Source organism: Loxodonta africana, chromosome 22 (genome assembly GCF_030014295.1).
Source record: "Loxodonta africana isolate mLoxAfr1 chromosome 22, mLoxAfr1.hap2, whole genome shotgun sequence".
Taxonomy (NCBI): domain Eukaryota; kingdom Metazoa; phylum Chordata; class Mammalia; order Proboscidea; family Elephantidae; genus Loxodonta; species Loxodonta africana.
In genome coordinates, this window is record NC_087363.1 from 20,849,864 (window position 1) to 20,864,248 (window position 14,385).

Genomic DNA, 14,385 nt, shown 5'->3' on the forward strand with positions numbered 1-14,385 from the left:
AATCCTACCTCTATGATGTTAATGAGGCAGGGTTAGAGGTAGTTATGTTAATGAGGCAGGACTCACTCTGCAAGATTAGGTTTTATTTATGATTTTTTATTGTGCTTTAAGTGAAAGTTTACAAATCAAGTCAGTCTTTTACACAAAAATTTATATACACCTTTCTATGTACTCCTAGTTGCTCTCCCCCTAATGAGATAGCACACTCCTTTCCATCCTGTATTCCCTGTGTCCATTCAGCCAGCCTCTGTCCTCTGCCTTCTCATCTCCCCTCCACACAGGAACTGCCCACATGATCTCGTGTGTCTACTTGAGCCAAGAAGCTCACTCCTCACCAGTATCATTTTCTATCTTACAGTCTAGTCTAATTCCTGTCTGAAGAGTTGGCTTTGGGAATGGTTCCAGTCTTGGGTTAACATAAGGTCTGGGAACCATGACCTCCGGGGTCCTTCTGGTGTCAGAGCATTAAGTCTGGTCTTTTTACGAGAATTTGAGGTCTGCATCCCACTGCTCTCCTGCTCCATCAGGGATTCTCTATTGTGTTCCCTATCAGGACAGTCATTGGTTGTAGCCGGGGACCATCTAGTTCTTCCGGTCTCAGGCTGATGTAGTCTCTGATTTATGTGGCCCTTTCTGTGTCTTGGGCTCATAGTTAACCTTGTATCTTCGGTGTTCTTCATTCTTCTTTGCTCCAGGTAGGTTGAGACCAAGTGATGCATCTTAGATGGCCGCTTGCTAGCGTTTAAGACCTCAGACGCCACTCACCAAAGTGGGGTGCAGAATGTTTTCTTAGTAGATCTTATTGTGCCACTTGACCTAGCTGTCCCCTGAAACCATGATCCCCAGACCCCTGCCCCTGCTACTCTTGCTTTTGAAGCTTTTGGCTTATTCAGGAAACTTGTTTGCTTTTGGTTTTGTCCAGTTGTGCTGACCTCTCCTATACTCTGTGTTGTCTTTCCCTTCACCTAAAATAGTTCTTGTCTACTATCTAATTAGTGAATACCCTTTCCCTCCCTCCCTCCCCATCAAAGAATATTTTCTTCTGTGTTTAAACTATTTCTTGAGTTCTTATAATAGTGGTCACAAACAATATTTGTCCTTTTGCAACTGACTAATTTCACTCAGCATAATGCCTTCCAGATTCCTCCATGTTGTGAAATGTTTCATGGATTCATCATTGTTCTTTACTGATGCATAGTATTCCACTGTGTGAATATATTAGGTTGTATTTTGAGTCAAACTCTTTTGAGATATGAAAGAAAATCGACTAGAGAGACAGGGGACCTCATACTACCAAGAAAGTAGTGCCAGGAGCAGAGCAGTCCTTTGGACTCAGGGTCCCTGAACTGAGAAGCTCCTAGATTGGGGGAAGATTGATGGCAAGGACCTTGCTTCAGAGCCGACAGAGAGAGAAAGCCTTTCCACGGAGCCGGCATCCTGGATTCGGACTTCTAGCCTCCTAGACTGTAAGAGAATGAACTTCTGTTAAAGCCATCCACTTGTGGTATTCCTGTTACAGCAGCACTAGATGGCTGAGACAGCTGACCTTTGGGTTCACTGGTCAGTCTGTGGTGAGACTGAAGGTATGGGACCTACTTCCTGAGATGGGGGTTCTGAAAGACCCCCTCCCCTTTTTTCTCTTTCTGAACTTTAAAAAATAACTTTATTGAGATGTTATTCACACACCGTAAAATTCTTTTAAAGTATACAATTCAGTGGTTTTAGTATATTCACAGTGTTGTACAGCCATCAGCACTAATTCCAGAACATTTTCATCACCCCAAAGAGAAACCCTGTCTGTACCTGTCTTAGTCACCTAGTGCTGCTGTAACAGAAATACCCCAAGTGGATGGCTTTAACAAAGATAAATTTATTTTCTCACTGTCTAGTAGGCCAGAAGTCTGAATTCAGGGTGCTGGCTCCAGGGGAAGGGTTTCTCTCTCTGTCAGCTCTGGAGGAAGGTCCTTGACATCAGCCTTGCCTCAGTCTGGGAGCATCTCATCGCAGGAACCTCAGGTCCAAAGGACGCACTCTGCTCCCTGTGCTGCTTGGTGATATGAGGTCCCCATGTCTCTCTGCTTGCTTCTCTCTTTTATATCTCAACAGAGCTTGGCTTAAGATACTACGGAATCTTGTAGACCTCGTCAATATAACTGCCGCTAATCTATTTTATTACACCGTAGTGATAGGATTTACAGCATATAGGGAAATCACATCAGAAGATGAAATGGTAGACAATCATACAAGGGAATCATGACCTAGGCAAGTTGACAGATATTTTTGGGGGACACAGTTCAGTCCATAATAAAAAAAAAAAACCTTTTTTTTTTTTTTTTAATAGTACCCATTAAACAGTCTTTCCCCATTCCCCTCCCCACTCCCAGCCCCTGACAACCGCTGTTCTATTTTCTGTCTCTATGGATTTGCTTATTCTGGATATTTCATATAAATGGCATTATACAGTATGTGGCCTTTTGTTTCTGTTTTCTTTCAGTGAGCACATTGTTTTCAAGGTTCCCCCATGTTGTAGCATATTATCAGTACTTCATTCCTTTTTATGGCTGAATAATATTTCATTGCATAGATATACCACATTTTGTTTCTCTCTTCATCAGTTGGGGGACATTTGAGTTGTTTCCAGTTTTGGGGTTTTATGAATAATGTTTCTATGAACATTCACGTGCAAGTTTTTGTGTGAACACGTTTTTGAGTCTTGGCTCTATGCCTAGAAGTGGAATTGCTGGTTCGTTTGGTAACTGCCAAAGTGTTTTCCACAGTGGCCGCACCATTTACATTCCCATCAGCACTGTATGGGGGTTCTGAATTCGCCATACCCTCACCAACACTTGTTCCCTCCCTGCCTTCCTCCCTCCCTTTTTCTTCTTCCTTTCCTTTGCTTTTATTCCAACCACCCTATTGTTGTTGTTGTGTGGGTTTCCCAGAGCAGATCACCAGATCTTTTCTCCTGCAGAACAGCTGGTGGGCCCACAGCACTGACCTTTTGGTTAGGAACCAAGTGCTTAACCATTGTGCAACCAGGGCTCGTTTCTAGCCACTCTAAAAAAAAAAAAAAAATTTTAAAAAGTGGGTGTGAAATGATAATCTCATTGTAGTTTTGATTTGCATTCCCTAATGACTAATCTTTTCACATGCTTATATATATCTTCCCTGAAGAAATGTCTCCTCAGATCTTTTGCCCACTTTTTAATTGGGTTATTTATCTTTTTGTTATTGAGTTGTAAGAGTTCTTTAAATATCCTGGATACAAGTTTATTATCAGATATATGATTTGTAAATATTTTCACCCTTCTGTGGGCTGTGTTTTCACTTTTTAAAAACATAGCTTTATTGAGATATAATTCAAGATATACAATCCAGCCACTTAAAGTGTATAATTCAGTGATTTTTAGTGTATTCACAGGTATGTGCAACCATCACCACAATTTTTTTTAATTAATTTTTTTTATTGTGTGTTAGGTGGAAGTTTACAGAGCAAATTAGATTCCCGCTGGAGAGTTTGTACGTAAAGTGTTTCATGGCCTTGGTTTCGTTCCCCACAATGTGTCAGCACTCTCCCCATTTCTGCCCTGGGTTCCCTGTTTCCTTTTGTCCTGATTTTCTACCCTTTTCCTGCCTTCTCATCATTGCTTTTGGGCAAATATTGCCCTTTTGATCTTGTATAATTGATTTTTCCAAGCAGCATGGTCCTCTCAGGTGTTACTGTTTATTTTATGGGTATCACCACAATTCTAGAGCATTTACATCACATCAAAAAGAAACCCCATGCTCTTTAGCTACACCTGCCTATCCCTTCACCCCACCCCAGCCCTTATTGTTAGGTGCCATGGAGTTGATTTCGACTCATAGCAACCCTGTGTGACAGAGTAGAACTGTCCCATAGGGTTTCTATGGCTGTAACCTTTACGGTCTTTTCTCCAGTGGAGCAACTCGACACACCACAGCAACAGTAATCCTTATAGAAGCAGATGACCAGGTCTTTCTCCCGTGGAGCTGCTGGGTGGGTTTGGTTAGCAGCTGAGTGCTTAAGAGGTGTACAACCAGGGCACATACTCCACACCTAAGCAACCATTAATCTACTTACTCTGTAGATTTCTCTGTTCTGGACATTTCGTTTGAATAGAACCATATAATATATGGGTTTTGGTGAATGTCCTCTTTCACTAGCATGACGTTTTCGAGGTTCCTGCACATTGTAGCGTGTATCGGTGCTTTACTCCTTTTTGTAGTGAAATAATGTCCCATCGTATGGCTACGCCAACTTTGCCTATCCTCTTGCCAGTTGATGAACGTTGGGTTTGTTTCCACCTTTGGCTGTTACGGATAATGCTGTGATAAACACTTGTGTATTAGTTTTTATGTGGACATATATGTCCAATAAGGAGCCCTGGTGATGCAAGGCTTAAATGCTCAGCTGTTATCTGAAAGGTTGGCAGTTCAAACCCACCAGCAGCTCTGTGGGAGAAAAGACCTGGCGATCTGCTCCTATAAAGATTACAGCCTAGGAAACCCTATGGGGCAGTTCCACTCTGCCCTAGAGGGTTGCAGTGAGTTGGAATCGACTCGACAGCACACAACAGCAACAACATATATTTAGTTCTCTTGGGTATATTCCTAGGAGTGGGATTGCTGGGTCATACAGGGACTATGTGTAATCCATTTAGGAACAATCAGGCTGTCTTCCACAGTGGCTGCACCATTTTACATTCCCACCAGCGATGTACGAGGGTTCCAATTTCTCCACGTCTTCCTCAACATTTACTATCTGACTTTTTGATTCTAGCCATCCTTCTTTTTGTTGTTATGTGACATCGAATCAGTTCCAACTCATAGCCACCCTGTGTACAATAGAACAAAACACTGCCCGGTCCTGTGCCATCCTCACAATCATTGTTACGCTTGAGCCCGTTGCTGTAGCCACTGTGTCGGTCCATTTCCTTGAGGGTCTTCCCCCTTTGACTGACTACTTTATCAAGAATAATGTCTTTCTCCAGGGACTGATAACATGCCCAAAGTATGTGAGACATAGTCTCGCCGTCCCTGCTTCTAAGGAACACTCTGGTTACTTCTTCTAAGACAAATTTGTTAATTCTTTAGGCAGTCCATGGTATTTTCAGTATTTTTACCAACACCACAATTCAAAGGCACCAATTCTCCTTCAGTCTTCCTTATTCATAGTGCAGCTTTCACATGCATATGAGGCGATTGAAAACACCATGGCTTGGGTCAGGTGCTCCTTATCCTTAAAGTGACATCTTTGCTTTTCAACACTTTGAAGAGGTCCTTTGCAGCAGATTTGCTCAATACAACGTGTCTTTTGATTTCTTGACTGCTGCTTCCATGGGTGTTGATTGTGGATCCAAGTAAAATGAAATCCTTGACAACTTCAGTCTTTTCTCTGTTTATCATGATGTGGTTTATTGGTCCAGTTGTGAGGATTTTTGTTTTCTTTATGTTGAGGTGTAATCCATACTGAAGGCTGTGGTCTTTAATCTTCATCAGTAAGTGCTTCAAGTCCACTTCACTTTCGACAAGCAAGGTTTGTCATCTGCATAATGCAGGTTGTTAATGAGTCTCCCTCCAATCCTGATACCCCGTTCTGCCTCATATAGTCCAGCTTCTCAGGTTATTTGCTCAGAGTACAGATTAAATAAGTACGGTCACAGAATACAACCCTGATACACACCTTTCCTGACTTTAAACCATGCAGTATCCCCTTGTTCTATTCAAATAAGTGCCTCTTGATCTACGTACAGGTTCCTCATGAGCATAATTAAGTATTTTGGAATTCCTGTTCTTCGCAGCGTTATCCATAATTTGTTGTGATCCACACAGTCAAAATGCCTTTGCGTAGTCAAAGGCAAACATCTTTCTGGTATTCTCTATTTTCAGCCAAGACCCATCTGACATCAACAGTGATATCCCTGTTTCCACATCCTCTTCTGAACCCAGCTGGAATTTCTGGCAGTTCCCTGTTGATCTACTGCTGCAGCCACTTTTGAATGATCTTCAAGAAAATTTTACTCGTGTGTGATATTAGTGATATTATTTGATAATTCCCACATTCGTTTGGATCACCTTTCTTGGGGATAGGCATAAATATGGATCTCTTCCAGTTGGTTGGCCAGGCAGCTGTCTTCCACATTTCTTGGCATAGACAAGTGAGTACTTCCAGTGTTGCATTCGTTCGTTGAACCATCTCAGTTGGTATTCTGTCAATTCCTGGAGCCTTGTTCTTTGCCAATGCCTTCAGTGCAACTTGGACTTCTTCCTTAAGTACCGTTGATTCCTGATCATATTCTACCTCCTGAAATGGTTGAATGCTGACCAATTCTTTTTTGTATAGTAACTCTGTGTATGCCTTCCATCTTCTTTTGATGCTTCCTGCGTCCTTTAATATTTTCCCCATAGAATCCTTTGATATTACAACTCGAGGGCTTGAATTTTTTCTTCATTTCTTTCAATTTGAGAAATGCCGAGCATGTTTTTCCCTTTTGTTTTTCTATCTCTAGGTCTTTGCACATGTCATTATAATACTTTACTTTGTCTTCATTAGCTGCCCTTTGAAATCTTCTGTTTAGTTCTTTTACCTTATAATTTCTTCCTTTTGCTTTAGCTGCTCGATGTTCAAGAGCAAGTTTCAGGGTCTCTTCTGACATCCATTTTGGTCTTTTCTTTCTTTCCTGTCTTTTTAATGACCTTTTGGTTTCTTCATGTATGATATCCTTGATGTCATTCCACAGCCGCTCTGGTCTTTGGTCATTAAGTGTTCAACATGTCAAATCTATTCTTGAGATGGTCTCTAAAGTCAGGTGGGATATACACAAGGTCGTACTTTGGCTCTTGTGGACTCGTTCTAACTTTCTTCAGTTTCAAATTAAACTTGCAGATGAGCAATTGATGATCTATTCCACAGGGTCTATTTCACGATTGGCCCCTGGCTTTCTTCTAACTGATTATGTTGAGCTTTGCCATTGTCTCTTTCCATAGCTGTAGTTGGTTTAATTCCTGTATATTCCATCTAGCGAGGTCCACGTGTATAGTTGCCATTTATGTTTGTGAAAAAAGGTATTTGCAATGAAGTTGTTGGTCTTGCAAAATTCTATCACACAATCTCCAGCATCGTTTCTATCACCAAGGCCACATTTTTCAACTACAGATCCTTCTTTGTTGCCAACTATCGAATTCCAATCACCAGTAATTTATCAGTGCATCCTGATTGTATGTTTGATCAATTTCAGACTGCAGAGATTGGTGAAAATCTTCAATTTCTTCATCTTTGGCCTTAGAGGTTGGTGTGTAAATTTGAATAATAGTCATATTAACTGGTTTTCCTTGTTGGTGTATGAATATTATCCTATCACTGACAGCATTGTACTTTAGGATAGATCTTGAAATCTTCTTTTTGACAGTGAATGCAGCGACATTCCTCTTCAAGTTGTCATTCTCAGCATAGTAGACCCAACGATTGTCTAATTCAGAATGGCCAATACCAGTCCATTTCAGTTCACTAATGCCTAGGATGGAGCTCTGGTTGTGCAGTGGTTAAGGGCAACAGTGAACTGTGACTGGTAACGAAAATGTCAGTGGTTCGTGGTGAGGAGTGAGCTTCTTGGATCAGATGGAGACTTGAGACTATGTTGGCATCTCCTGCCTGGAGGGGAGATGAGAGGGTAGAGGGGGTTAGAAGCTGGCGAAATGGACGTGAAAAGAGAGGGTGGAGGGAGAGAGCGGGCTGTCTCATTAGGGGGAGAGTAATTGGAAGTATGTAGCAAGGTGTATATAAGTTTGTGTGTGAGAGACTGACTTGATTTGTAAACTTTCACTTAAGGCACAATAAAAATTATAAAAAAAAGAAAATGTCAGCAGTTCGAATCCACCAGCCGCTCCTTGGAAACCCTATGGTACTGTTCTGGTCTGTCCTATAGGGTTGCTATGAGTCGGAATCAACTCTACAGCAAGAGGTTTTTTAATGCCTAGGATATCGATGTTTATGCATTCCATTTTGTTTTTGACAATTTCCAATTTCCCTGGATTCATTACTTCTTACATTCCTTGTTCCAATTATTAATGGATGTTTGCAGCCGTTTCTTCTCATTTTGAGTTGTGCCACATCTTCAGATGAAGGTCCCGAGACCTTGACTCGATCCACGTCATTAAGGTCAACGTTACTTTGAGGAGGCAGTTCTTCCCCAGATATATTTTGGGTACCTTCCAACTTGTGGGGCTCATCTTCTGGTACTCTATCAGACAGTGTTCCACTGCTATTCATAAGGTTTTCACTGGCTAATTCTTTTCAGAACTAGACTGCTGACTCCTTCTTTCTAGTCTGTCTTAGTCTGGAAGCTTAGCTGAAACCCATCTGCCATGGGTGACCTTGCTGGTATTTGAATACTGGTGGCATAGCTTCCAGCATCACAGCAACATGCAAGCCCCCATAGTATGACAGACTGACAGAGGCATGGAGGCTAGCTATTCTAGTGGGTGTTAAGTGAGATATCAGTGTGGTTTTGATTTTCATTTTCTTGGTGACTAATGATGTCAAGTATCTTTTCACTTGCATACTAGTTATTTGTATGTATTTTGGAGAAATGCTTACTCAAGTCCTTTATCCATTTTTAAATTTGGTTGTTTATCTTTTTGCTGTTGAGTTTATTATATATTCTAGGTACTAGAACCTTAGCAGACGTGATTTGCATGTGTTTTCTCCCCTTCTGTGCATTCTCTTCACTTTCTTGATAGTGTCTTTTGATGCATAAAAGTTTTTTATTTTAGTAATTTTAACTTATCTGCTTTTTCTTCTGTTGTTTGTGCTTTTGGTGTCTGTCTTAGTTACCTCGTGCTGCTATAACAGAAATACCACAAGTGGGTGGCTTTAACAAAGAGAAATATATTCTCTCACAATCTGGGAGGCTGGAAATTCAAATTCAGGGTGCCAGCTCCAGGGGAAGGCTTTCTATCTCTGTCGGCTCTGGGGGAAGGTCCTTGTCATCAGTCTTCCCCTGGTCTAGGAGCTTCTCAGTGCAGGGACCCTGGGTCCAAAGGACACATTCTGCTCCCAGCTCTGCTTTCTTGGTGGTAGGAGGTCCCCCTGTCTCTCCGCTAACTTCTTTCTTTTGTATCTCAAAAGAGATTAACTCAAAATACAACCTAATCTTGTAGATTGAGCCCTGCCTCATTAACATAACTGTCTCTACTCCTGCCTCTTTAACATCATAGAGGTAGGATTTACAACACAATGCATAGGAAAAATCACATCAGATGACAAAATGGTGGACCATCACATAATAGTGTGAATCATGGCCTAACTAAGTTGACATACATTTAGGGGGGCGCAGTTCAATCTATAACAGTGTCATATCTAAGAAATCATTGCCTAGTCCGAGATTATGAAGATTTACCCTGTGTTTTCACTTAAGAAGGAGCCCTGGTGGTACAGTGGTTAAGTACGTGGCTGCTAACTGAAATGTTGGTGGTTCAAATCCATCCACCACTCTGTGGCAGTCTGCTCCAGTAAAGATTACAGCCTTGGAAACCCTATGGGGCAGTGCTATTCTGTTCTATAGAGTAGCTATGAGTCAGAATCTACTCTATGGCAATGGGTCTGGGTTTTGTTTTCTCTCCTAAGATTTATAGTTTTAACTCTTACATTTAGATCAGTGATACATTTTGAGTTAGTATTTGTATATGGTGGGAAGTAAGGGTCCAGCTTCATTCTTTTGCACGTGGCTATCCAATTGTCCCAGCACCATTTGTTGAAGAGACTGTTCTTTCCTCATTGAATGTCTTGGTGCCCTGGTCGAAAATCAACTGGTCATAGATGTAATGATTTATTTCTGGATTTTCAATTCTATTCCATTGGTTTATATGTCTGTCTGTATACCAGTACTACACTGTTTTGATTACCGTAGCTTTGCAGTAAGTTTTGAAATTGGGAAGTTTCAGTCCTCCAGTTTTGTTCCTTTTGAAGATTGCTTTGGCCATTCTGGGTGTCTTGCATTTTCATATGAATTTTAGGATTAGTTTATCAATTCCAGCAAAAAAGGCAGCTGGGGTTTCAATAGCAATTGTATTGAGCTTGTAGATCAGTTTGGTGAGTATTACCATCTTAACGTTGTTAAGTCTTTCAAACCATGAACAGGGATGTCTTCCCGTTTATCTAGGACTTGAATTTCTTTCAGTGATGTTTTGTAGCTTTTGCTGTACAAATCTTGCACTTTTTTTTTTATTAACTTTTATTGAGCTTCAAGTGAACGTTTACAAATCAAGTCAGACTGTCACATATAAGTTTATATACACCTTACTCCATACTCCCACTTTCTCTCCCCCTAATGAGTCAGCCCTTCCAGTCTCTCCTTTCGTGACAATTTTGCCAGCTTCTAACCCTCTCTACCCTCCCATCTCCCCTCCAGACAGGAGATGCCAACACAGTCTCAAGTTTCCACCTGATACAAGTAGCTCACTCTTCATCATCATCTCTCTCCTACCCATTGTCCAGTCCCTTCCACGTCTGATGAGTTGTCTTTGGGAATGGTTCCTGTCCTGGGCCAACAGAAGGTTTGGGGACCATGACCGCCGGGATTCTTCTAGTCTCAGTCAGACCATTAAGTCTGGTCTTTTCATGAGAATTTGGGGTCTGCCTCCCCCTGATCTCCTGCTCCCTCAGGGGTTCTCTGTTGTGCTCCCTGTCAGGGCAGTCATCGGTTGTGGCCAGGCACCATCTAGTTCTTCTGGTCTCAGGATGATGTAAGTCTCTGGTTCATGGGGCCCTTTCTGTTCCTTGGGCTCATAGTTATCGTGTGACCTTGGTGTTCTTCATTCTCCTTTGATCCAGGTGGGTTGAGACCAATTGATGCATCTTAGATGGCTGCTTGTTAGCATTTAAGACCCCAGACGCCACATTTCAAAGTGGGATGCAGAATGTTTTCATAATAGAATTATTTTGCCAATTGACTTAGAAGTCCCCTTAAACCATGGTCCCCAAACCCCCGCCCTTGCTCCGCTGACCTTTGAAGCATTCAGTTTATCCCGGAAACTTCTTTGCTTTTGGTCCAGCCCAGTTGAGCTGACCTTCCATGTATTGAGTATTGTCCTTCCCTTCACCTAAAGTAATTCTTATCTACTAACTAATCAGTAAAAAACCCTCTCCCACCCTCCCTCCCTCCCCCCCTCGTAACCACAAAAGTATGTGTTCTTCTCAGTTTATACTATTTCTCAAGATCTTATAATAGTGGTCTTATACAATATTAGTCCTTTTGCCTCTGACTAATTTCACTCAGCATAATGCCTTCCAGGTTCCTCCATGTTATGAAATGTTTCACAGATTCCTCACTGTTCTTTATCGATGTGTAGTATTCCATTGTGTGAATATACCACAATTTATTTAACCGTTCATCTGTTGATGGACACCTTGGTTGCTTCCAGCTTTTTGCTATTGTAAACAGAGCTGCAATGAACATGGGTGTGCATATATTTGTTCGTGCGAAGGCTCTAATTTCTCTAGGGTATATTCCGAGGAGTGGGATTTCTGGGTTGTATGGCAGTTCTATTCCTAACTGTTTAAGATAACGCCAGATAGATTTCCAACGTGGTTGTACCATTTTACATTCCCACCAGCAGTGTATATGAGTTCCAATCTCTCCGCAGCCTCTCCAACATTTATTATTTTGTGTTTTTTGGATTGATGCCATCCTTGTTGGAGTGAGATGGAATCTCATCATAGTTTTAATTTGCATTTCTCTAATGGCTAATGATCGAGAGCATTTTCTCATGTATCTGTTAGCTGCCTGAATATCTTCCTTAGTGAAGTGCATGTTCATATCCTTTGCCCACTTCTTGATTGGGTTGTTTGTCTTTTTGTGGTTGAGTTTTGACAGAATCATATAGATTTTAGAGATCAGGCGCTGGTCAGAGATGTCATAGCTGAAAATTGTTTCCCAGTCTGTAGGTGGCCTTTTTACTCTTTTGGTGAAGTCTTTAGATGAGCATAGGTGTTTGATTTTTAGGAGCTCCCAGTTATCTGGTTTCTCTTCGTCATTTTTGGTAATGTTTTATATTCTGTTTATGCCTTGTATTAGGGCTCCTAACATTGTCCCTATTTTTTCTTCCATGATCTTTATCGTCTTAGCCTTTATGTTTAAGTCTTTGATCCACTTGGAGTTAGTTTTTGTGCATGGTGTGAGGTATGGGTCCTGTTTCATTTTTTTTCTTGCACTTCTTTTGTTAAATTTATTTCTATTTTTTATGCTATTGTAAATGGAATTGTTTTCTTTTTATTTTTCAGATTGTTCATTGCTAGTGTACAGAAATACAATTGATTTCTGTGTAGTGATCTTGTATACTGCAAGCTTGCTGAACTCACTTATTAGTTTTAGTAGTTTTTGGGGGGATTCCTTAGGATTGTCTATACGTGAGATCACGCCTCAAACATTTTTAAGCCCCTTGCAGCTGCTGTGGGAAGAGTCTTGGCCCCTGGGAAAGCCCCTTCCTCACCCACGCTTCCCACATTTGACCCACACTCTCCCCCAGGAGGACCCCTCGCTGGAGAGGCATTTTAAGGGCCACCGAGATGCAGTTACCAGTGTGGACTTCAGTCTCAACACGAAGCAGTTGGGTAAGAGCAGGCATCTTGTCCGAGGGACTAGGTTACGAGCTGAGAGGACTGAGCTTCCACCAGGGGAGTGGGCTGGGGGGTGCACAGCACAGCGAGGATACAGGGGCTCTGTCTGGATCTACGTCTTGCTTTAGCCTGCCAGCTCTCTGGGTGCTGGCCTTCAGAGCTCCATTTTACATGCACAGAGGGTGAGAATCAGCAAAGTTAGAAGCCTTGCCAGATCACATAGCCTCTGAGGGTGGGACTGGGTTCTGGGCTTTCCCTGTGTACCCAGCTGCATGTTGGACCTGGTCTGTAGAAGGGGCCTAAAGAATTGCTCCTTTTCCTTGGGTCTTTATCGAGTTTGTCATCCACAAGCAGCACGGGCACACCTGGTTGATGCCCACCAGTGAGAAGGATGTTGAGCAGAGCTGGCACCCTGTTGCCCCCATTGCTTTGTGCAGCAGTTTAGTGGCCCCCCCAGCCGCTTGGGGGCTCATACACAGCTGTCAGGGTGGCAGCTTTCTGCTGCCATGGACGAGGCTTACCCTTTCATTCCACGGCCAATGTCCCCTGCCAGAGGCTGCTGGCCTCGTGGTACCTGTAGGTTAAGAGGGAACTGGAGTCATTTTTGGTCTGTTTTGGGGCTCTCCAAATTGAGGCAGGCCCTCTCAGTGATAAAAGGCCCATTGGCTTGGGTTGGTGCCCAGTGTTGGGAGGTCTTGCTGTCTAGTACATGTAGGGTGTGCCTGTGGCCAGTTTGCACAGAGGACGCTGGGGAAAGCAGAGCTGGACCTACCAGGGGCTGTGTGCCACCATCCTGGTGGAGGCTCCAGGCCTGCTAGAGCCAAGGCCCCAGTGTCACCCACTCTCCTCAGCCAGTGGCTCCACGGACTCATGCCTCATGGTTTGGAACATGAAGCCCCAGTCACGTGCCTATCGCTTCACGGGTCACAAGGACGCCGTCACCTGCGTGCACTTCTCGCCCTCGGGCCACCTGCTTGCTTCAGGCTCCCGTGACAAGACCGTTCGCATCTGGGTCCCCAACGTGTGAGTTCAAGACTTTGAGGGGCTTCTCTGAGGCTGGGGTGCCAGTGCCAGAGCCACCCTCACCCAGGTCCACATCCTGGCTCTTTTGACTGGTCACAGGGGGACAACGAGGGGCCATGAGAGGCCTGGGCTGAAGTTGGGGCCCTCCCCTCAGGTCAGGAGGGCAATACTGAGCTGACCTTGGCTGTCCTCAGAGGGATTATGGGGCCTGCTGCTGAGTGCGCATGGTGGGGACAGTGCTCTGCTCCTGAGGGATAGACTCTGCCTGTCTTTTGGGGACTGGGGCACTCAGCCTGGATTGACTTTGGGAGGGGCCCCGGCAGGGCAGGGCAGGGCAGGGAGAGCATCTATGTGCCTGTGGGCCTCCCTGTCGCTGCCGTGGCCTCCTGACTCTCTGGCTGCCTGTCCTCCCAGCAAAGGTGAGTCGACGGCGTTCCGTGCGCACACAGCCACGGTGAGGAGCGTCCACTTCTGCAGCGATGGCCAGTCCCTTGTGACGGCTTCAGACGACAAGACAGTCAAGGTGTGGTCCACCCATCGCCAGAAATTCCTGTTCTCCCTGAGCCAGCACATCAACTGGGTCCGCTGTGCCAAGTGAGCATGGAACTTCCCAGAGAGCTTGGGGGCTGGGGGTACAGAGGGACCACCAGGTGTCAGTAGCATGACCCTGGGCAGCCTACATAGCCACTCTTTAACCTCCCTGAGCCTCAGTTTTCTTATCTGTG

At 43.6% G+C, this 14,385-nt stretch overlaps 1 protein-coding gene across 7 annotated transcripts in view; it reads left to right on the forward strand.

The window, feature by feature from the left end:
• POC1A (POC1 centriolar protein A) overlaps positions 1–14,385 on the forward strand; it is a 95,587-nt gene that overhangs the window by 18,252 nt on the left and 62,950 nt on the right. For all 7 annotated transcript variants that reach the window (XM_064274440.1, XM_064274441.1, XM_064274444.1 and 4 more), the window contains exons 2-4: positions 12,547–12,631; positions 13,489–13,660; positions 14,075–14,254. In XM_064274440.1, the coding sequence (XP_064130510.1) occupies positions 13,515–13,660; positions 14,075–14,254 (326 nt within the window). In that variant the 5' untranslated portion in view covers positions 12,547–12,631; positions 13,489–13,514. The remainder of the gene's footprint in view (positions 1–12,546; positions 12,632–13,488; positions 13,661–14,074; positions 14,255–14,385) is intronic.